A 25597-nucleotide genomic window follows, 5' to 3' on the forward strand; every position below is an offset into this window, starting at 1 on the left:
ATTTACAGTTGATTTGTCAGAGGACAAACCATTCACAGAGACAAACTGATATCTTTCCGACAGATAAGATCTAAACCAGGCTAGAACTTGTCCGTGTAGACCAATTTGGGTTTCCAATCTCTCCAAAAGAATGTGGTGATCGATGGTATCAAAAGCAGCACTAAGGTCTAGGAGCACGAGGACAGATGCAGAGCCTCGGTCCGATGCCATTAAAATGTCATTTACCACCTTCACAAGTGCCGTCTCAGTGCTATGATGGGGTCTAAAACCAGACTGAAGCATTTCGTATACATTGTTTGTCTTCAGGAAGGCAGTAAGTTGCTGCGCAACAGCCTTTTCTAAAAAATTTGAGAGGAATGGAAGATTCGATATAGGCCGATAGTTTTTTATATTTTCTGGGTCAAGGTTTGGCTTTTTCAAGAGAGGCTTTATTACTGCCACTTTTAGTGAGTTTGGTACACATCCGGTGGATAGAGAGCCGTTTATTATGTTCAACATAGGAGGGCCAAGCACAGGAAGCAGCTATTTCAGTAGTTTAGTTGGAATAGGGTCCAGTATGCAGCTTGAAGGTTTAGAGGCCATGATTATTTTCATCATTGTGTCAAGAGATATATTACTAAAACACTTGAGCGTCTCTCTTGATCCTAGGTCCTGGGAGAGTTGTGCAGACTCAGGACAACTGAGCTTTGAAGGAATACGCAGATTTAAAGAGGAGTCCGTAATTTGCTTTCTAATAATCATAATCTTTTCCTCAAAGAAGTTCATGAATTTATCACTGCTAAAGTGAAAGTCATCCTCTCTTGGGGAATGCTGCTTTTTAGTTAGCTTTGTGACAGTATCAAAAAGGAATTTCGGATTGTTCTTATTTTTCTCAAAAAAGAAAAATAGCATGATCGAGCAGCAGTAAGGGCTCTTCGGTACTGCACGGTACTGTCTTTCCAAGCTAGTCGGAAGACTTCCAGTTTGGTGTGGCGCCATTTCCGTTCCAATTTTCTGGAAGCTTGCTTCAGAGCTCGGGTATTTTCTGTGTACCAGGGAGCTAGTTTCTTATGAGAAATGTTTTTAGTTTTTAGGGGTGCAACTGCATCTAGGGTATTGCGCAAGGTTAAATTGAGTTCCTCAGTTAGGTGGTTAACTGATTTTTGTCCTCTGACATCCTTGGGTAGACAGAGGGAATCTGGAAGGACATCAAGGAATCTTTGTGTTGTCTGTGAATTTATAGCACGACTTTTGATGTTCCTTGGTTGGTGTCTGAGCAGATTATTTGTTGCAATTGCAAACGTAATAAAATGGTGGTCCGATAGTCCAGGATTATGAGGAAAAACATTAAGATCCACAACATTTATTCCATGGGACAAAACTAGGTCCGGCGCATGACTGTGACAGTGAGTGGGTCTCAACAGTTTCACTTGTGTTTCAAGCCTGGTCCACCACCCAAAGGACATCAATTGACTGGTCCACCACCCAAAGGACATCAATTGACTGGTCCACCACCCAAAGGACATCAATTGACTGGTCCACCACCCAAAGGACATCAATTGACTGGTCCACCACCCAAAGGACATCAATTGACTGGTCCACCACCCAAAGGACATCAATTGACTGGTCCACCACCCAAAGGACATCAATTGACTGGTCCACCACCCAAAGGACATCAATTGACTGGTCCACCACCCAAAGGACATCAATTGACTGGTCCACCACCCAAATGACATCAATTGACTGGTCCACCACCCAAAGGACATCAATTGACTGGTCCACCACCCAAAGGACATCAATTGACTGGTCCACCACCCAAAGGACATAAATTGACTGGTCCACCACCCAAACGACATCAATTACCTGGTCCACCACCCAAAGGACATCAATTGACTGGTCCACCACCCAAAGGACATCAATTGACTGGTCCACCACCCAAAGGACATCAATTGACTGGTCCACCACCCAAAGGACATCAATTGACTGGTCCACCACCCAAAGGACATCAATTGACTGGTCCACCACCCAAAGGACATCAATTGACTGGTCCACCACCCAAAGGACATCAATTGACTGGTCCACCACCCAAAGGACATCAATTGACTGGTCCACCACCCAAACGACATCAATTGACTGGTCCACCACCCAAAGGACATCAATTGACTGGTCCACCACCCAAAGGACATCAATTGACTGGTCCACCACCCAAACGACATCAATTGACTGGTCCACCACCCAAAGGACATCAATTGACTGGTCCACCACCCAAAGGACATCAATAGACTGGTCCACCACCCAAATGACATCAATTGACTGGTCCACCACCCAAACGACATCAATTGACTGGTCCCCCACCCAAAGGACATCAATTGACTGGTCCACCACCCAAACGACATCAATTGACTGGTCCACCACCCAAAGGACATCAATTGACTGGTCCACCACCCAAAGGACATCAATTGACTGGTCCACCACCCAAAGGACATCAATTGACTGGTCCACCACCCAAAGGACATCAATTGACTGGTCCACCACCCAAAGGACATCAATTGACTGGTCCACCACCCAAAGGACATCAATTGTGGGAAGCAGTGGAGTCAACCTGTGCCAGCCACCCTGTGAAACGCTTTTCGACACCTTGTAGAGTCCAAGCCCGGACGAATTCAGGCTGTTATGAGTGGGTCAAACTCAATATTACGGGGGGTCAAACTCAAAAGGGGGTCAAACTCAAAAGGTTGTCAAACTCAAAAGGGGGTCAAACTCAATATTACGGGGGGTCAAACTCAAAAGGGGGTCAAACTCAACAGGGGGTCAAACTCAAAAGGGGGTCAAAACTCAATATTACGAAGGTATTCTTTATTAATGTTTGTTATGCTCCGTGTATCTCATCGTTTTAAAGTTACGCTGAAAGTAGAATGGAGAGGTCATGTGTATCCTAGCAGGGATTGGTCATTTTATTAAACCTTGTAACCTTTAGTTAACCAAGGAAAAGACCCTTGAGTTTAGAAACCTATTTTTCGAGGGTGTCTTACCCCTTGAACTGCACTAACAGATTGGCTCATTGTTCACTTGCACATTTAGTTGCTTGTAGGGCACATGGTAACCTTTATTGACGGTTATTTTTGTGACAGAAAGATTGGAAGATTAGGTAGTGAATATCACATTTGTTTGTGATGTATGTGTTGATTGCTATTGGCCCAAAAACGACCATTTGTAAAAACTGTTTCTCTTGAAATGAATCCGTCCTGTTTAAGTAAACAATTCTACAGAAGAAATGGTCAGAGAGAAAAACACTTACCCCATGGTAGATGCGTTTCTAACCAGAGCACCCACTCCCCCCGCCCCACAGTGTGTGTAACATAGATTGCTTGTCAAATGAACCAGTGTATTCCACAGGACCGCAGGGTTTCCATCTGTGCGCTGAGCGTGGTGCTGGAGTATACTGATTGATAATTAGTCCCTTAGTGACTCAATGGAGGGAGAGGAGTAGAGGAGGAGTGGAGGAGTGCTTACCGTGGTACTTAGCTCCAACCTGACTTTTGGGCTAGGGGTAATCAGAATGATTCAACAATACAACCTCCCTTCATCGCCATGGCATCATCAAGCCCTCTTTCTCGCTATTGGTGAATGACGAAATTGGGGATAATTCCTTACACTGCAAACTTGTGGGTTTGCTTGCAGGAGAAAAGAGATCATCTGTTGTCATCGATCATCATAGTGCTTTGTTGAACCCCTTTCATAATTTATTTCAAAAGGAGCCTGACAAGAATTAGCAATTAAAATGTGCTTTCTTTGCTAAACATTTCTCTAATTAGCCTTACAGAGACATTGGGGCTGTAAATCTCTGTAGTTTGGGTTGCACACACACACACACACACACCTAGAGAAATGTCTGTTGATGTTGTGATAAAGTTTGAGCATAAGAACACATTTGAGCATATAGAACATTTTTCTTAAAACTGCAACATTTTCTCTCAGCTCCAAAAATGAGGGCCTAGGTGTTCTTGATCAAGACCCAGAAAGACTTCAGCCCATTAACACGGCCCTTTTTGAGTCTGAAAAAGACACTGCATTGTTACAAATAATTCCATAATTATACAATAAATGCATTCAAATTGGTCATTCTGAAGTCTACATTCAGTTAAATGTTTTGAAGAAGAGGTTATTCGTCTATTTTTCTTTTCACCACTCGACCCTTATGGTGGGTCGCAACCCAAAAGACAGCTCCATTTTTGGGGTCGCAAAGCAAAAAAGTTTGGAAAACCCTGTCATAATGAACTCGACCCTTTTAAAAGTGGTCCACGCATCATTTAGTCTCTATGCTACAGTGACCTCATTATGACAGAGTCGTACATCCACTTACGTACTGTATGTCCTAGTATGTACACTGTACTTCACAGTCCTCTTTTCTGTTGACCGAGTCAATTGGTTTGAGCTCATTTGGGAGCTGTTGATGGGGGGTCTGACAGACAGAGCACAGAGTGGCAGTAGGCAGGAAAAAGCACGTCATGTTTGGAGGGTCTTTTGTCAGTGGCAGATGATTCTATAATCCTATAATGATGATTTTATGATGATTCTATGATGATGATTCTATGATGATAATTCTATGATGATAATTCTATGATGATTATATGATGATGATTCTATGATGATTCTATGATGATGATTCTATGATGATGATTCTATGATGATGATTCTATGATGATGATTCTATGATGATTATATGATGATGATTCTATGATGATAATTCTATGATGATGATTCTATGATGATGATTCTATGATGATTATATGATGATGATTCTATGATGATGATTCTATGATGATTATATGATGATGATTCTATGATGATAATTCTATGATGATTCTATGATGATGATTATATGATGATTATATGATGATTATATGATGATTATATGATGATGATTATATGATGATTATATGATGATTATATGATGATTATATGATGATGATTATATGATGATTATATGATGATGATTATATGATGATTATATGATGATTATATGATGATTATATGATGATGATTATATGATGATTATATGATGATTATATGATGATGATTATATGATGATGATTCTATGATGATGATTATATGATGATGATTATATGATGATGATTCTATGATGATGACTATGATGCGCTTGCACTGCTCTAGTACAGTGTGTGTGTGTGTGTGTGTGTGTGTGTGTGCGTGCGTGCGTGCGTGCGTGCGTGCGTGTGTTTTTATTTTTTATTATTTTTATTTCACCTTTATTTATTCTTTATTTTTATTTTTATTTCACCTTTATTTAACCAGTTAGGCTAGTTGAGAACAAGTTCTCATTTGCAACTGCGACCTGGCCAAGATAAAGCATAGCAGTGTGAACAGACAACACAGAGTTACACATGGAGTAAACAATTAACAAGTCAATAACACAGTAGAAAAAAAGGGGAGTCTATATACATTGTGTGCAAAAGGCATGAGGAAGTAGGCGAATAATTACAATTTTGCAGATTAACACTGGAGTGATAGATGATCAGATGGTCATGTACAGGTAGAGATATTGGTGTGCAAAAGAGCAGAAAAGTAAATAAATAAAAACAGTATGGGGATGAGGTAGGTGAAAATGGGTGGGCTATTTTCCAATAGACTATGTACAGCTGCAGCGATCGGTTAGCTGCTCAGATAGCAGATGTTTGAAGTTGGTGAGGGAGATAAAAGTCTCCAACTTCAGCGATTTTTGCAATTCGTTCCAGTCACAGGCAGCAGAGAACTGGAACGAAAGGCGGCCAAATGAGGTGTTGGCTTTAGGGATGATCAGTGAGATACACCTGCTGGAGCGCGTGCTACGGATGGGTGTTGCCATCGTGACCAGTGAACTGAGATAAGGCGGAGCTTTACCTAGCATGGACTTGTAGATGACCTGGAGCCAGTGGGTCTGGCGACGAATATGTAGCGAGGGCCAGCCGACTAGAGCATACAAGTCGCAGTGGTGGGTGGTATAAGGTGCTTTAGTGACAAAACGGATGGCACTGTGATAAACTGCATCCAGTTTGCTGAGAAGAGTGTTGGAAGCAATTTTGTAGATGACATCGCCCGAAGTCGAGGATCGGTAGGATATTCAGTTTTACTAGGGTAAGTTTGGCGGCGTGAGTGAAGGAGGCTTTGTTGCGGAATAGAAAGCCGACTCTTGATGTGTGTGTCAGTAGCAAGGAGGCTGATCATTTCAGTAGTGTGTGTGTCAGCTGGTTCAGTAGTGTTGGCTGGGCGGGGTGTTAGGGCTGTTCTTAGTGTGTGTGTCAGCTGGTTCAGTAGTGTTGGCTGGGCGGGGTGTTAGGGCTGTTCTTAGTGTTTGTGTCAGCTGGTTCAGTAGTGTTGGCTGGGCGGGGTGTTAGGGCTGTTCTTAGTGTTTGTGTCAGCTGGTTCAGTAGTGTTGGCTGGGCGGGGTGTTAGGGCTGTTCTTAGTGTGTGTGTCAGCTGGTTCAGTAGTGTTGGCTGGGCGGCGTGTTAGGGCTGTTCTTAGTGTGTGTGTCAGCTGGTTCAGTAGTGTTGGCTGGGCGGGGTGTTAGGGCTGTTCTTAGTGTGTCAGCTGGTTCAGTAGTGTTGGCTGGGTGGGGTGTTAGGGCTGTTCTTAGTGTGTGTGTCAGCTGGTTCAGTAGTGTTGGCTGGGCGGGGTGTTAGGGCTGTTCTTAGTGTGTGTGTCAGCTGGTTCAGTAGTGTTGGCTGGGCGGGGTGGGAGGGCTGTTCTTAGTGTGTGTGTCAGCTGGTTCAGTAGTGTTGGCTGGGCGGGGTGTTAGGGCTGTTCTTAGTGTGTGTGTCAGCTGGTTCAGTAGTGTTGGCTGGGCGGGGTGTTGGCTGGGCGGGGGGCTGTTCTTAGTGTGTCAGCTGGTTCAGTAGTGTTGGCTGGGCGGGGTGTTAGGGCTGTTCTTAGTGTGTCAGCTGGTTCAGTAGTGTTGGCTGGGTGGGGTGTTAGGGCTGTTCTTAGTGTGTGTGTCAGCTGGTTCAGTAGTGTTGGCTGGGTGGGGTGTTAGGGCTGTTCTTAGTGTGTGTGTCAGCTGGTTCAGTAGTGTTTGTTGGGTGGGGTGTTAGGGCTGTTCTTAGTGTTTGTGTCAGCTGGTTCAGTAGTGTTGGCTGGGCTGTTCGGGGTGTTAGTGTTGGCTGGGGGTGGGCTGTTCTTAGTGTGTGTGTCAGCTGGTTCAGTAGTGTTGGCTGGGCGGGGTGTTAGGGCTGTTCTTAGTGTTTGTGTCAGCTGGTTCAGTAGTGTTGGCTGGGTGGGGTGTTAGGGCTGTTCTTAGTGTGTGTGTCAGCTGGTTCAGTAGTGTTGGCTGGGCGGGGTGTTAGGGCCGTTTTTAGTGTGTGTGTCAGCTGGTTCAGTAGTGTTGGCTGGGCGGGGTTGGAGGGCTGTTCTTAGTGTGTGTTTCAGCCCAACATGACAACCCCATCACTTTCTATTAGCACGGAGAGAACAGGGCCTCCCAGAGCTCAACCTGAGTGGGCTCATTAATACGGAGTTGGTCCCCCCCCTTTGCTGCTATAACAGGCTCCACTGTTCTGAGAAGGCTTTCCATTAGATGTTGGAACATTGCTGTGGGGACTTGCTTCCATTCAGCCACAAGAGCATTAGTGAGGTCGGACACTGATGTTGGGCAATTAGGCCTGGCTCGCAGTCGGCGTTCCAATTCATCCCAAATGTTTTTGATGGGGTTGAGGTGAGGGCTCTTTGCAGGCCAGTGAAGTTCTTCCACACCGATCTTGTGCACAGGGGCATTGACATGTCCATACAATGCAACTCCATGAGTACAGTTGTCTAGGTGTTTCGTTTTAAAATGGGGAATGATGAGTCTTAAAGAGAAGGCGATTGGCTGTAATGCTGACCTAAATAATTCATATACTCCTGGGTAGAGACTCTCAAAGGAAAAGTTTTTTTTTCTCATTTCATTCTCTTTCCATCTTATTCTCGTGAGGATCCGGAGGGGAAAATATACAGGGGGTGTGAATTTTTAATATATATTTTTTTTAATTCGGTCTTTGATTAAAAATCATGCTGAGTACCAAGTTGCCCCCTTTGTTTCAGTCTCTTGATCAGAGCATTTACTAAGGCTTGAAAATGTCCATCTCATCTACATTTTATGTGAACTAAATGTAAGCATAATGTTGTGATGTCGTCCATTTTGTTTTTTGGGCTACTTTCCGTGACTGACATGGTAGCCTCTTCAATACTTTCATTAAGGTGTATGTTTAGGGCACTTTTTTACTACCTAAACTCAGTCTAAGGGCATCATGTGATGTCTGCAGGTTTTTCTTTTTTATTAATCTTGCGTCTGAGAAATAATTGATAAACGCAAAACCACTCTGCTTTTGTGGATATTGACAATTTCAGTTCCTCAACATGCTAACCACCGTTTCCTATTCTCCAACTCTTCCTCTTTCCAGACGTGAAGAACCTGGAGAACTTCCACCTGGTGGAGAGCGTCCAGGAACAAGTGAACGCGGTGCTGCTGGACTACGTCATGTGCAACTACCCCCAGCAGACAGACAGGTTTGGCCAGCTGCTCCTGCGGCTGCCTGAGATCCGGGCCATCAGCCTCCAGGCCGAGGAGTACCTGTACTACAAGCACCTGAACGGAGACGTGCCCTGCAACAACCTGCTCATCGAGATGCTACACGCCAAGAGAGCCTGATGAGACTGCAGATGGGATCCTGATCATTTGGCTGAAACCGACTCAGAACAGACTCTGTTTTGTTGGTTTAGACCCAAGTCCTTGCCTGCAGAACAGAAACCGACCCAGAACAGACTCCTCCCATGTTAAAGTTAGACTTAGTGATTCTGGGGCAGGAGGCATCCGTTCTTCTCATTTATCGTAACGATCAACCATCCTGGCACTCACACACAGGCAAAAGAACATGCAGAAATGGACACCCACACTTACACATGCTGTGCACACACATATGCGCGCACACACACGAACACACACATACAAACACATTTAGGCACTCACACGCACGTACACACACAAATATACACACATTAAGGCACACACTCACACGTTCAAATTCATACAATATGCATATATATTACACACACACACATCTCTTCACTCTAAGACAGATGCTTCTGGAGCTCTGGGTAAAGCTTCCAAAGACGGAGAGAAACAGCTGAAATTCTTGAGAACTGTCCATTCGTCTCATGGGACATGGATGATTCCTTTTTGTTTGCTTTGAATAAAAATACAAACCATCAAGGTGATACAAGGACCAACTGAAGGAACAAAACCAATGAGTATTGTAAAAACCTCTCCCACTGTTAACCTCTCTAGGGTATGTGGGACGCTAGCGTCCCATCTGGCCAACATCCAGTGAGGTTGCAGAAAACTACAAAACCAACAAAAAAAACTACTTCCTGAATGGATTTTTCTCAGGTTTTCGCCTGCTAAATGAGTTCTATTATACTCAGAGAAACTATTTTAACAGTTTTGGAAACTTTAGAGTGTTTCCTATCCAAATCTACCAGTTATATGCATATCATATCTTCTGGGCCCGAGTAGCAGGCCGTTTAATTTGGGCATGCTTTTCATCCAAAATTCCAAATGCTGCCCCCTACCCTAGAGGGGTTAAAGGGTTTTGAGCAACGAAGAGAGAGAGAGAGAGATCCAACCACCTTATGATCACGGACCCTATGATGTCTGTGGTGAGGTCTTCAAAGGGGAGCAGGGACTTTGGCTGAAGGAATTTGGAGCACTCTTTTTTTAGACTGGCCCATGGTTGGCAGGGTTGGTAATGTATTGGGCTGTATTGGGTACTGTATTGGGCAGCCCAGAGCAGCCTGTCAGCTGGGCAAGAGTCTCTTTTGTCACCTGTTTCAAAGACACGCAGTCTGCAATGCTAATAGGCCAGACAGACAGACAGCAATAGAAAACAGCTGAAAAGGTCAGACCCTGACAGAGACTCATATGACGGTCAGTAAGTCATTTTTGATCCTCGTACAAAAAAAATATATATATATATATATATATATTTAAAAAAACACAAAAAAAACACAACGAACAAAATGTATGAAAACCTTGACGGAACAAAAAAAGATAAGATTTAAAAAACAACATTTTAGTAAATGGCAGTTATTTCCTCCTCTTGGTCACTGATGCTCCTCATTGTAACCACCCTATAATCTCCCCCCAACCTTCCCAAAACGGTTCTTTACATAAGTAAAACACATTTTACACACCATAGATAAGTAATTAGAAAATAATATTATGGTTGTCCCCCCCCCCACCCCCAGGAGGAGAAACTCTGCCTTTAGTTTGAACAGACCAAAGCTTGCTGCAGAACATCAAACAAAAATGTAACAAAACCTTAACTATCAGTATTATACATTTGTGATGTCACAGTCATGTGAGTCTTGCCTTATTTCATTACCATGCTAGCTAACCGTGCAGATGTGAATGAAATTATGTACAAATATATATAAAGTATTAATGTTATATACATTTAAAAAATTCAATCATTCAAGAGGTGTTTACGTTCAAGCTGTCCCGTGGAAGAGAACTGTGAGGAAGAAAATTGCAAAACAATGATTTACAGAAAAAAACTAAAAAACACGAAATAGATTGTGGTTCTGCTTTCTTAGGTGTGTACAGTGTTATACAGTACAGTGTACAGTTATACCGTTTTGTTCTTTGTTTCTTTACCCAGTACTTAATTATGTTGTGAGACACACAAAATCAGAATGGAATCTCACTTCAAATCTCTAATTCTAACTGTTGTTTTTCTGTTTTGCATTCAAATGTTTTTGCATATTTGTGTAAGAGTTTCGGACACTTGTTTTTTGTAGAACTTTTTAAAATTATTTTTCAATGTTCTACCGATTATATGTCACGGGTTACGCTTAAAAATGAAAATAACTTATTGCATCTTGGTTTTGTCCTTTTGTGTGTTATAAGCACAAGGCGACAAATCCAAACATATTTGTTTAGTGTTGCATGTTTTGTTTTTTAGTTGTTTTTTTTACTTATTATAGATGCAGTTCAGGAACAAAACAATGATCTTCATAATGATCTCCGTAATTTAGTTTTTATTAATTGTCTATAGGAGTCTGAGCTTTAAATTAGAAAAAAAATACACTCCTCTCCAAATGTATTTGGACAGTGAAGCGACAATGTAAAATGTGTCTTTTTACTCCATCATTCTTTTATGCTAAAACAATTGCTCCTAGAAATATATTTTGTCTAACATTTAATAAAACATTCTTTAAACAAAAATAGGTGTCAAAATGATCTTGATCAAAAGATGCCAATAATTATGGACCTGACTGTATGAAAATACTCTCAACAAAAAAAAGCTGACTGTTCTGTCGACCTTATATGAGACATTTGATCTAAAATCTAAAAGGCTGGAGTATTGAGCCAAATTTTTAAATGTAGCTTCATTGTCTCAATAAATATTTAGGGGAGTGTAATTATTGTATTTAAGTTAATGGGTATGACTGACACTGTACTTGCATCAGTTGTTTCGTGTTGAATTCCAACTAGCTTCACATTTCAGTGCCGTTTGTTCTATACCAAAGACGGCATTGGTCCCGTGAGCTGTGCTTACCTGTGATGTGTTGTAACTGAACGCTCAAACAGCTTTCCCCCCTCCCCCTCCCCTCCCCCTCCCCCTCCCCCTCCCCCTCCCCTCCCCCTCCCCCAGCCGTCCAGAAGTTTGAGCCGTGGTTACCTGTGATGTGTTGTAACTGAACGCTCAAACAGCTTTCCCCCCTCCCCCCTCCCCCCCCCCTCCCCCTCCCCTCCCCCTCCCCCAGCCGTCCAGAAGTTTGAGCTGTGGTTACCTGTGATGTGTCGCAATTGAACGAACAAACAGCTTTCTCCCCCAGCTGTCCATAAGTTTGAGCCGTGGTTACCTGTGATGTGTCGTAACTGAACAAACATCCCCCCCCCCCAGCCTTCCTGAAGTTTGGCATTTTGTAATGTCAGTTTGTAGAATTATATTGATGTTGTCTTATACACTTTTACACTGACTTCATAAGGCCCCCAATCATTAGTGATACACACAAACCTGTCAAGTATATACTGTATATGATCGTCTGCATTTAAGTCATCGATGTCAAAATCTATCAAGTCTTTTTAACGATGCACTATGGTGAAAAACAAAAACACTGATATTGAAAAACAACGCTCAAATATACATTTATGTTTCAATGTTTTTCATTTTTGTATTTGTTTTGGCATGAATCTGCTTCCATAATGAACTGTGTGTATTGATTGACAATCTATATCAGTCCCTTCTCATTCTGTGTGTTCTGGTAAAGTTCTGCATATGCCTTGGATGTTCTCAAACACGCGCACCTCTCCTGAACGTGCTGACCCTCTTCTTGTCTATGAACCCCCCTTCCTCCCATCGCTGTCATACTGCCACCCTTTCATGTTACTTCCTGGTCTGGGGAGTTCTTTCAAAGCTGATATTTCAATAAATAATTACATGCCAACAACGCCTTGTTGCCGCTTCCTGTAGGTGACTCTCTCTCTCATCCATTCATTTTTATTTTTTTTACTTTACAGTAATGTTATTTCAATCAGAATGCACCATGGTTGATTTGCTGGGGAAGTGTTTAGTTGTAATTCTCAGTAATTTTAAAGGAACATGCAACGTTGTGTACGATGAAAAACATTGTTAACAGTGAAGAGTATAGTATGTATATTTTCAAACCAAACATTTGAAATCTTAATTTCAACACACTACTTGGTAAAATAAAATGCAGTCATATTCTTTCGACTTATGCCTTGAATTCTCTTACCGTTTTCTTACCTAGTTAATAACACGTTCATCATTCAAAAACAAACCATTTATATGATGTACTGTACAGACACAATGTGGAATCAGTTACAGATCAAATGTTTTTTAAGAACACCACCACAAGAGAAAAGCAAACCAATTTTCAGTCTACATACACACTGAGACGGGTCAGTCTATATACACACTGAGATGGGTCAGTCTACATAGACACTAGGACTGGTCAGTCTATATACACACTGAGACGGGTCAGTCTATATACACACTGAGACGGGTCAGTCTATATACACACTGAGACTGGTCTGTCTATATACACACTGAGACTGGTCAGTCTATATACACACTGAGACGGGTCAGTCTATATACACACTGAGATGGGTCAGTCTACATAGACACTAGGACTGGTCAGTCTATATACACACTGAGACGGGTCAGTCTATATACACACTGAGACGGGTCAGTCTATATACACACTGAGACTGGTCTGTCTATATACACACTGAGACTGGTCAGTCTATATACACACTGAGACGGGTCAGTCTATATACACACTGAGATGGGTCAGTCTACATAGACACTAGGACTGGTCAGTCTATATACACACTGAGACGGGTCAGTCTATATACACACTGAGACGGGTCAGTCTATATACACACTGAGACTGGTCTGTCTATATACACACTGAGACGGGTCAGTCTATATACACACTGAGACGGGTCAGTCTATATACACACTGAGACGGGTCAGTCTAGATACACACTGAGATGGGTCAGTCTATATACACACTGAGATGGGTCAGTCTATATACACACTGAGACGGGTCAGTCTATATACACACTGAGATGGGTCAGTCTATATACACACTGAAATGGGTCAGTCTATATACACACTGAGACGGGTCAGTCTATATACACACTGAGACGGGTCAGTCTAGATACACACTGAGACGGGTCAGTCTAGATACACACTGAGATGGGTCAGTCTAGATACACACTGAGAACTTCCGGGTTGGAGCGAGCGGTCGCATCTGCACTCGGTCCGCAGGTAGTATTACATTTCATTACATTTCATTATAGTACAACGGTTTGATTTGTCTAATCTTAGCAATTTCTTCTTAGCTAGCTACATAGCCGTCTTTGTATCATAGATAATTGCGTAATTATCGTATTTCGTCGTCCTAACGCAGTCTACACTGCCCTGCAGCTAGCCAGCTAGCTAACGTCCACCGTTAGCTAGTCCACCGTCTACCGATTAGCAACGGTTTGATTTGTCTAATCTTAGCAATTTCTTCTTAGCTAGCTACTTAGCCGTCTTTGTATCATAGATAATTGCGTAATTATCGTATTTAGTCGTCCTAACGCAGTCTACACTGCCCTGCAGCTAGCCAGCTAGCTAACGTCCACCGTTAGCTAGTCCACCGTCTACCGATTAGCAACGGTTTGATTTGTCTAATCTTAGCAATTTCTTCTTAGCTAGCTACTTAGCCGTCTTTGTATCATAGATAATTGCGTAATTATCGTATTTAGTCGTCCTAACGCAGTCTACACTGCCCTGCAGCTAGCCAGCTAGCTAACGTCCACCGTTAGCTAGTCCACCGTCTACCGATTAGCAGCACAACTATTACACTCAACTGAACGACTTGATTAGTGTAGTGTTAGCTAGCTACATAGTTGTCTTTGCTGTCTTCGTATCCAAGATAATTGTGTAGTTTAGAGTGTGTAGTTTTAGAGTGATTATCTTAATCTACCGAGGTTAGCTAGCCAGCTATTTGTCGTCCTTAACGTAGGAGGCACTGCTAGCTAGCCAACAGCTAGCCAACGTCTTCCGAACAGAACTTCCGCACTCAACAATCCGGTCGCATTTCGCTTCGCTCCACAGGTAGTATCACATTTTTCATTTCATTTCATTACAGTACAACGGCTTGATTTGTTTGATCGTAGCTAGCTACATAGCTAGCTACATAGCCGTCTTTGTATCAAAGATAATTGTGTAGTCTTGAGCGATTTCCTAGGTTAGCTAGCCAGCTATTGTCGTTCTTTTAACGCAACGTAACGTAATCAACACTGCTAGCTAGCCAGCTAGCCCTGAATAGCAGCACAGTAGCACAGTAGAAACTATTACACTCAACGGAACGACTTGATTAGTGTAGTGTCAACAACGCAGACACTGCCAGCTAGCCTACATAGTCAAGAACGCAGCCTCTGCCAGCTAGCCTACTTCAGCAGTACTGTATCATTTTAATCATTTTAGTCAATAAGATTCTTGCTACGTAAGCTTAACTTTCTGAACACTCGAGACGTGTAGTCCACTTGTCATTCCAATCTCCTTTGCATTAGCGTAGCCTCTTGTGTAGCCTGTCAACTATGTGTCTGTCTATCCCTGTTCTCTCCTCTCTGCACAGACCATACAAACGCTCCACACCGCGTGGCCGCGGCCACCTAATCTGGTGGTCCCAGCGCGCACGACCCACGTGGAGTTCCAGGTCTCCGGTAGCCTCTGGAACTGCCGATCTGCGGCCAACAAGGCAGAGTTCATCTCAGCCTATGCCCCCTCCAGTCCTTCGACTTCTTGGCACTGACGGAAACATGGATCACCACAGACAACACTGCTACTCCTACTGCTCTCTCTTCGTCTGCCCACGTGTTCTCGCACACCCCGAGAGCTTCTGGTCAGCGGGGTGGTGGCACCGGGATCCTCATCTCTCCCAAGTGGTCATTCTCTCTTTCTCCCCTTACCCATCTGTCTATCGCCTCCTTTGAATTCCATGCTGTCACAGTTACCAGCCCTTTCAAGCTTAACATCCTTATCATTTATCGCCCTCCAGGTTCCCTCTGAGAGTTCATCAATGAGCTTGATGCCTTGATAAGCTCCTTTCCTGAGGACGGCTCACCTCTCACAGTTCTGGGCGACTTTAACCACCCCACGTCTACCTTTGACTCATTCCTCTCTGCCTCCTTCTTTCCACTCCTCTCCTCTTTTGACCTCACCCTCTCACCTTCCCCCTACTCACAAGGCAGGAAATACGCTCGACCTCATCTTTACTAGATGCTGTTCTTCCACTAACCTCATTGCAACTCCCCTCCAAGTCTCCGACCACTACCTTGTATCCTTTCCCTCTCGCTCTCATCCAACACTTCCCACACTGCCCCTACTCGGATGGTATCGCGCCGTCCCAACCTTCGCTCTCTCTCCCCCGCTACTCTCTCCTCTTCCATCCTATCATCTCTTCCCTCTGCTCAAACCTTCTCCAACCTATCTCCTGATTCTGCCTCCTCAACCCTCCTCTCCTCCCTTTCTGCATCCTTTGACTCTCTATGTCCCCTATCCTCCAGGCCGGCTCGGTCCTCCCCTCCCGCTCCGTGGCTCGACGACTCATTGCGAGCTCACAGAACAGGGCTCCGGGCAGCCGAGCGGAAATGGAGGAAAACTCGCCTCCCTGCGGACCTGACATCCTTTCACTCCCTCCTCTCTACATTTTCCTCTTCTCTCTCTGCTGCTAAAGCCACTTTCTACCACTCTAAACTCCAAGCATCTGCCTCTAACCCTAGGAAGCTCTTTGCAACCTTCTCCTCCCTCCTGAATCCTCCTCCCCCCTCCTCCCTCTCTGCAGATGACTTCGTCAACCATTTTGAAAAGAAGGTCGACGACATCCGATCCTCGTTTGCTAAGTCAAACGACACCGCTGGTTCTGCTCACACTGCCCTACCCTGTGCTCTGACCTCTTTCTCCCCTCTCTCTCCAGATGAAATCTCGCGTCTTGTGACGGCCGGCCGCCCAACAACCTGCCCGCTTGACCCTATCCCCTCCTCTCTTCTCCAGACCATTTCCGGAGACCTTCTCCCTTACCTCACCTCGCTCATCAACTCATCCCTGACCGCTGGCTACGTCCCTTCCGTCTTCAAGAGAGCGAGAGTTGCACCCCTTCTGAAAAAACCTACACTCGATCCCTCCGATGTCAACAACTACAGACCAGTATCCCTTCTTTCTTTTCTCTCCAAAACTCTTGAACGTGCCGTCCTTGGCCAGCTCTCCCGCTATCTCTCTCAGAATGACCTTCTTGATCCAAATCAGTCAGGTTTCAAGACTAGTCATTCAACTGAGACTGCTCTTCTCTGTATCACGGAGGCGCTCCGCACTGCTAAAGCTAACTCTCTCTCCTCTGCTCTCATCCTTCTAGACCTATCGGCTGCCTTCGATACTGTGAACCATCAGATCCTCCTCTCCACCCTCTCCGAGTTGGGCATCTCCGGCGCGGCCCACGCTTGGATTGCGTCCTACCTGACAGGTCGCTCCTACCAGGTGGCGTGGCGAGAATCCGTCTCCACACCACGTGCTCTCACCACTGGTGTCCCCCAGGGCTCTGTTCTAGGCCCTCTCCTATTCTCGCTATACACCAAGTCACTTGGCTCTGTCATAACCTCACATGGTCTCTCCTATCATTGCTATGCAGACGACACACAATTAATCTTCTCCTTTCCCCCTTCTGATGACCAGGTGGCGAATCGCATCTCTGCATGTCTGGCAGACATATCAGTGTGGATGACGGATCACCACCGCAAGCTGAACCTCGGCAAGACGGAGCTGCTCTTCCTCCCGGGGAAGGACTGCCCATTCCATGATCTCGCCATCACGGTTGACAACTCCATTGTGTCCTCCTCCCAGAGCGCTAAGAACCTTGGCGTGATCCTGGACAACACCCTGTCGTTCTCAACTAACATCAAGGCGGTGGCCCGTTCCTGTAGGTTCATGCTCTACAACATCCGCAGAGTACGACCCTGCCTCACACAGGAAGCGGCGCAGGTCCTAATCCAGGCACTCGTCATCTCCTGTCTGGATTACTGCAACTCGCTGTTGCCTGGGCTCCCTGCCTGTGCCATTAAACCCCTACAACTCATCCAGAACGCCGCAGCCCGTCTGGTGTTCAACCTTCCCAAGTTATCTCACGTCACCCCGCTCCTCCACTCTCTCCACTGGCTTCCAGTTGAAGCTCGCATCCGCTACAAGACCATGGTGCTTGCCTACGGAGCTGTGAGGGGAACGGCACCTCAGTACCTCCAGGCTCTGATCAGGCCCTACACCCAAACAAGGTTCACTGCGTTCATCCACCTCTGGCCTGCTCGCCTCCCTACCACTGAGGAAGTACAGTTCCCGCTCAGCCCAGTCAAAACTGTTCGCTGCTCTGGCCCCCCAATGGTGGAACAAACTCCCTCACGACGCCAGGACAGCGGAGTCAATCACCACCTTCCGGAGACACCTGAAACCCCACCTCTTTAAGGAATACCTAGGATAGGATAAAGTAATCCCTCTCACTCCCCCCCCCCTTAAAAGATTTAGATGCACTACTGTTCCACTGGATGTCATAAGGTGAATGCACCAATTTGTAAGTCGCTCTGGATAAGAGCGTCTGCTAAATGACTTAAATGTAAATGTAATGTAAATGTGAGATGGGTCAGTCTATATACACACTGAGACGGGTCAGTCTACATACACACTGAGACGGGTCAGTCTATATACACACTGAGACGGGTCAGTCTACATACACACTGAGACGGGTCAGTCTACATAAACACTGAGATGGGTCAGTCTACATACACACTGAGATGGGTCAGTCTATATACACACTGAGATGGGTCAGTCTATATAAACACTGAGACGGGTCAGTCTACATACACACTGAGATGGGTCAGTCTATATACACACTGAGACGGGTCAGTCTATATACACACTGAGACGGGTCAGTCTATATAGACGCTGAGACGGGTCATTCTATATAGATGCTGAGACTGATCAGTCTATATAGACACTGAGACGGGTCAGTCTATATAGACACTGAGATGGGTCTGTCTATATAGACACTGAGATCGGTCAGTCTATATAGACACTGAGACGGGTCAGTCTATATACACACTGAGACGGGTCAGTCTATATAGACACTGAGACGGGTCAGTCTATATACATACTGAGATGGGTCAGTCTATATACACACTGAGATGGGTCAGTCTATATACACACTCAGACGGGTCAGTCTATATACACAGTGAGACGGGTCAGTCTAGATACACACTCAGACGGGTCAGTCTATATACACACTGAGACGGGTCAGTCTACATACACACTGAGATGGGTCAATCTATATACACACTGAGACGGGTCAGTCTATATAGACACTGAGACGGGTCAGTCTATATACACACTGAGATGGGTCAGTCTATATACACACTGAGATGGGTCAGTCTATATAGACACTGAGACGGGTCAGTCTACATACACACTGAGACGGGTCAGTCTATATAGACACTAGGACTGGTCAGTCTATATAGATCCTGAGACTGATCAGTCTATATAGACACTGAGACGGGTCAGTCTATATAGACACTGAGATGGGTCTGTCTACATAGACACTTAGACGGGTCAGTCTATATAGACACTTAGACGGGTCAGTCTATATAGACACTGAGATGGGTCTGTCTATATAGACACTGAGATGGGTCTGTCTATATAGACACCGAGGTTGGTCAGTCTATATAGACACTGAGATGGGTCTACACACCATAATGGCAAAGCCAATTATTTTTGATTTTTTTGCTTTCATAAAAAAAAAAAAATAGAAATACCGCATTTACATAAGTATTCAGACCCTTTGCTATGAGACTCATAGCTATGAGACTCATAGAGACTCATATGAGCTCAGGCCCATCCCGTTTCCATTTATTATCCCTGAGATGTTTTTACAACTTGATTGGAGTCCACCTGTGGTGCATTACAGGGGTGCAACTTTGGTTTTAGAAGTGGGGGAATACCTGTAAAAAAATGTTTTTATCTAGTCCGATAAACACTCCAAACAGCCTACTTGACTGCTCGGAGGTGTCCGCATGGTCCTAAAGCACACCGTTGCCTCGTTTTTTTTATCACATTCCAATTATAAAAATGGAATTTCAGAATGTGGGGGGACATATCCCCCCAGTTCCCAGTGAAAGTTGCGCCCCTGGTATATTCAATTGAGTGGACATGATTTGGAAAGAAACACACCTGTCTATATAAGGTCCCACAGTTGACAGTGCATGTCAGAGCAAAGACCAAGCCGTGAGGTCGAAGGAATTGTCCGTAGAACTCCGAGACAGGATTATGTTGAGGCACAGATCTGGGGAAGGGTATCAAAAAATGTCTGCAGTATTAAAGGTCCACAAGAACACAGTGGCTTCCATCAATCTTGAGTGTAAAGGGCATTATTTTGATGTTTGGATGAAAAACGTACCCAAATGAAACTGCCTATTTCTCAGGCTCAGAATCTAGAATATGCATATAATTGTCAGATTAGGATAGAAAACACTCTAAAGTTTCCAAAACGGTCAAAATATTGTCTGGGAGTATAACAGAACTGATATTGCAGGCAAAAACCTGAGGAAAATCCAACCAAAACAAGGTGTTGTTTTTCCTGAAAGCTCCCTGTTCCATTGGCGTTATGTTTTGTCTACTGAGAGAGATGTCCTTACATCAACGCTTGGTTTGCTTTCGCCGAAAAGCTTTTTTGAAATCTGACACGCCAGGTGGATTAACAACAACCTAAACTGTGTTTTGCTATATTGCACTTGTGATTTCATGAAAATGTAATATTTTTAGTAATTTAATTTGAATTTGGCGCTCTGCAATTCAGCAGATGTTGACGGAAATGATCCCGGTAACGAGATGGGTGCATCACGATTAAATGGAAGACGTTTGGAACCACAAAGAGCTAGCACTCCACCAATCAGGGCTTTATAGTAGTGGCCAGACGGAAGCCACTCCTCAGTAAAAGGCACATGACAGCCTGCTTGGAGTTTGCCAAAAGGCACCTAAAGTCTCTCAGACCATGAGAAACAAGAATCTCTGGTCTGATGAAACCAAGATTGAACTCTTTGGCCTGAATGCCAAGCGTCACGTCTGGAGAAAACCTGGCACCATCCCTACGGTGAAGCATGGTGGTGGCAGCATCATGATGGCCCAGCCAGAGACCAGACTTGAACAATATCGAACATCTCTGGAGAGACTTGAAAATAGCAGTGACTCTCCCCGCCCAACCTGACAGAGCTTGAGAGGATTTGCAGAAAAGAATGGGAGAAACTCCACAAATACACGTGTGCCAAGCTTGTAGCGTCATACCCAAGAAGGCTTGAGTCTGTAATCTGCCAAAGCTGCTTCAACAAAGTACAGAGTAAAGGATCTGAATACTTACATAAATGTGATATTTCAGTTTTGTATTTGTAATAAAATGTCTAACCTGTTTTTATTTTTCATTATGGGGTGCATTATGGGGTGCTGTGTGTAGATTGATGAGGAAAAACAAACAATTTAATCAGTTTTATAATAAATCTGTAACGTAACGAAATGTGGAAAAAGGGGAAGGGGTCTGAATACTTTCCGAATGCACTGTACAAAGCCATAGGTTTTCTGGAGGGTTTTGGGGACAGAGCAACAAGACATGAGCTTGATGTCCATCATGGGTACGGTAAGGTTACATGCACCTGGTAAGGCCTTCATGACTTTGGGACTTGTGTCAAGAAGAGGCAAAAGGCACAGTGAAAGATGGGGTGTGTGTGTGTGTGTGTGTGTGTGTGTGTGTGTGTGTGTGTATGTGTGTGTGTGTGTGCGCGTATGTGTGTGTGTGTGTGTGTGCGTATGCGTGTCTGTGTGTGTGTGTGTGTATGTGTGTGTGTGTATGTGTGTGTGTGTGTGTGTGCGCGTAGGTGTGTGTGTGTGTGTGCGTATGCGTGTCTGTGTGTGTGTGTGTGTGTGTGTGTGCGTGCGTGCGTGCGTGTGTGTGCGTGCGTGCACGTGGTTAAAACATGTTGTTTAACTAGTTGCTCCTACCCTCTACTTTTTTGAACATTTTGCTAAAAATCGCGCAACATTTCAGCGCCCTGCTACTCATGCCAGGAATATAGTACGTTCATATGGTTAGAATGTGTGTATAGGAAACCCTCGGACGTTTTTAAAACTGGTTAAATCACGACTGTGGCTATTACATAACGTGCGTTACATCGGAAAGCGCAGGAAAACCTGATCACAGAAAATGGAAATAAATATCCTTGCGCCACTTCCAGCAATTGTTAACAGTGAGCCGAATTAGATAAGACCGAGCATTCAACTCCCACAGCATCCCCATGCAGTCGAGTATCTTGTGAATTTAATCCTCTTTGATTCTTGGTTGAACCGAAAGAGGGGCACGACGTACCTCCGGTCTCCGCCCAGATCATTCCGGAAGAGCTCTCTCCTGAAATTTTTTCCAAGACGACAGCTAATGATATGTACATCGCCTACGGATGAATTTATCGCTTATTAACGTTTACTAATACCTAAAGTAGCATTACAAACGTATTTCGAAGTGTTTTGTGAAAGTTTATCGTCTACTTTTTGAATTTTTAAAAATGACTTTACGTTGTGAAATCGCTGTTTTTTTCGTTTATCACACAGTCTACATATAACGATATCTTGGCTTTATATGGCCCGATTTAATCGAAATAAAGACCCAATAGTGTTTATGGGACATCTAGGAGTGCCAACAAAGAAGATGGTGAAAGGTAATGACTGTTTTCTATTTTATTGTGCGGTTTGTGTAACGCGGAAATGCTAATTATTTTGTTTACGTCCCCTGCTGTGCTTTTCTGTTGTAGTGTATTGGTGCATGCTATCAGATAATAGCTTCTCATGCTGTCGCCGAAAAGCATTTTAAAAATCTGACTTGTTGCCTGGATTCACAACGAGTGTAGCTTTAATTTGATACCCTGCATGTGTATTTTAATGAACTTTTGAGTTTTAACTAATACTATTAGCATTTAGCGTAGCGCATTTGCATTTCCAGAGCTCTAGTTGGGACGCAAGCGTCCCAGGTAGAGGTAAGAGGTTAAACATAAAATAACCCTTCCAAACAAATGGACACAAAGATTATTTACACTATTGTCATTATTAAAAGGACTGATGTTGTATTAGTGCACACGGGTTATACATTGCAATGTAATCTGACTGACGATTCCATGTCTCACTATTTATCCGGCCCAATGAAATAAAGACACATTATACAAAAGTGTGTGGACATCTTCAACTTTGTGGATTCGGCTATTTCAGCCACACACATTGCTGATAGGTGTATACCATCGAGCACTGCCATGCAATCTCCATAGACAAACATTAAGAGCTCAGTTACTTTATACGTGGCACTGTCATAGGATGCCACCTTTCCAACAAGTCAGTTAGTCAAATTTCTTCCCTGCTAGAGTTGCCCCGGTCAACTGTACGTGCTGTTATTGTGAAGTGAAAATGTCTAGGAGCAGCAACGGCTCAGCCGCAAAGTGGTAGGCCACACTAGCTCACAGAACGGGAGTGCTGAAGTGCGTAGCGTGTAAAAAAACATCTGTCCTGGGTTGCAACACAATAACTGTTCGTCAGGAGCTACATGAAATGGGTTTCCATGGCTGAGCAGCCGCACACAAGCATAAGATCACCATGGGCAATGCCAAACCTCGGCTGGAGTGGTGTAAAGCTCGCTGCCATCGGACTCTGGAGCAGTGGAAACGCGTTCTCTGGAGTGATGAATCACGCTTCACCATCTGGCAGTCCAACAGACGAATCTGGGTTTGGCAGTTGCCAAAAGAACGCTACCTGCCCTTGACTGTTTTGCACAGAGCCCTGACCTCAACCCCATCGAACGCCTTTGGGATGAACTGGAATGCCAACTGCAAGCCAGGCCTAATCACCCAACATCAGTGCCAGACCTCACTAATGCTCTTGTGGCTGAATGGAAGCAAGTCCCCACAGTAATGTTCCAACATCTAGTGGAAAGCCTTCCCAGAAGAGTGGAGGCTGTTATAGAGGGGGACCAACTCCATATTAATGCCCATGATTTCTGAACGAAATGTTCGACGAGCAGGTGTCCACATACTTTTGGTAATTTAGTGTATATCTATTAGTAGCTTTGGTTATGGTTAAAGTAATATCAGTCAATTATAGTGAATTTTATGATCATTACTACGATGAAATTCCATATGTTGGTCACAGACAACCTGTCTGCTAACTATAGAACACTCCTTACTATGTAAACTAACTAGGCCTATATATAAATATATATATTTATATATATATGTATATGTAAACTAACTCGGCCTATATGTAAATATATATATATGTATATGTTAACTAACTAGGCATATATGTAAATATATATATATGTATATGTTAACTAACTAGGCCTATATGTAAATATATATATATATATATATATGAATATGTAAACTAACTAGGCCTATATGTAAATATATATATGCATATGTTAACGAACTAGGCCTATATGTAAATATATATATGTATATGTTAACTAACTAGGCCTATATGTAAATATATATATATATATATATATATATATATATATATATATGTATATGTTAACTAACTAGGCCTATATGTAAATATATATATGTATATGTTAACTAACTAGGCCTATATGTAAATATATATATGTATATGTTAACTAACTAGGCCTATATGTAAATATATATATGCATATGTTAACGAACTAGGCCTATATGTAAATATATATGTATATGTTAACTAACTAGGCCTATATGTAAATATATATATGTATATGTTAACTAACTAGGCCTATATGTAAATATATATATATGTATATGTTAACTAACTAGGCCTATATGTAAATATATATATGTATATGTTAACTAACTAGGCCCATATGTAAATATATATATATGTATATGTTAACTAACTAGGCCTATATGTAAATATATATATATATGTATATGTTAACTAACTAGGCCTATATGTAAATATATATATATATATGAATATGTAAACTAACTAGGCCTATATGTAAATATATATATGTATATGTTAACTAACTAGGCCTATATGTAAATATATATATATATATATATATGAATATGTAAACTAACTAGGCCTATATGTAAATATATATATGTATATGTTAACTAACTAGGCCTATATGTAAAGATATATATGTATATGTTAACTAACTAGGCCTATATGTAAATATATATATGTATATGTTAACTAACTAGGCCTATATGTAAAGATATATATGTATATGTTAACTAACTAGGCCTATATGTAAAGATATATATGTATATGTTAACTAGGCCTATATGTAAAGATATATATATATGTATATGTTAACTAGGCCTATATGTAAATATATATATATGTATATGTTAACTAGGCCTATATGTAAAGATATATATGTATATGTTAACTAGGCCTATATGTAAATATATATATATATGTATATGTTAACTAGGCCTATATGTAAATATATATATGTATATGTTAACTAGGCCTATATGTAAATATATATATATGTATATGTTAACTAGGCCTATATGTAAATATATATATATGTATATGTTAACTAGGCCTATATGTAAATATATATATGTATATGTTAACTAGGCCTATATGTAAATATATATATATGTATATGTTAACTAGGCCTATATGTAAATATATATATATGTATATGTTAACTAGGCCTATATGTAAATATATATATGTATATGTTAACTAGGCCTATATGTAAATATATATATATGTATATGTTAACTAGGCCTATATGTAAATATATATATATGTATATGTTAACTAGGCCTATATGTAAATATATATATGTATATGTTAACTAGGCCTATATGTAAATATATATATATGTATATGTTAACTAGGCCTATATGTAAATATATATATATGTATATGTTAACTAGGCCTATATGTAAATATATATATATGTATATGTTAACTAGGCCTATATGTAAATATATATATATGTATATGT

General features: G+C 42.6%; 1 protein-coding gene across 2 annotated transcripts in view; it reads left to right on the plus strand.

Moving 5' to 3' along the window:
- The window catches only part of LOC115120968 (nuclear receptor subfamily 5 group A member 2), a 188110-nt gene extending 177864 nt beyond the window's left edge, over positions 1–10246 (plus strand). For both annotated transcript variants that reach the window (XM_065009514.1, XM_065009515.1), the window contains one exon: positions 8413–10246. In XM_065009514.1, the coding sequence (XP_064865586.1) occupies positions 8413–8660 (248 nt within the window). In that variant the 3' untranslated portion in view covers positions 8661–10246. The remainder of the gene's footprint in view (positions 1–8412) is intronic.
- The last annotated feature ends 15351 nt before the right edge of the window (positions 10247–25597 follow it).

The sequence above is a fragment of the Oncorhynchus nerka genome, linkage group LG25 (genome assembly GCF_034236695.1).
Source record: "Oncorhynchus nerka isolate Pitt River linkage group LG25, Oner_Uvic_2.0, whole genome shotgun sequence".
NCBI lineage: Eukaryota > Metazoa > Chordata > Actinopteri > Salmoniformes > Salmonidae > Oncorhynchus > Oncorhynchus nerka.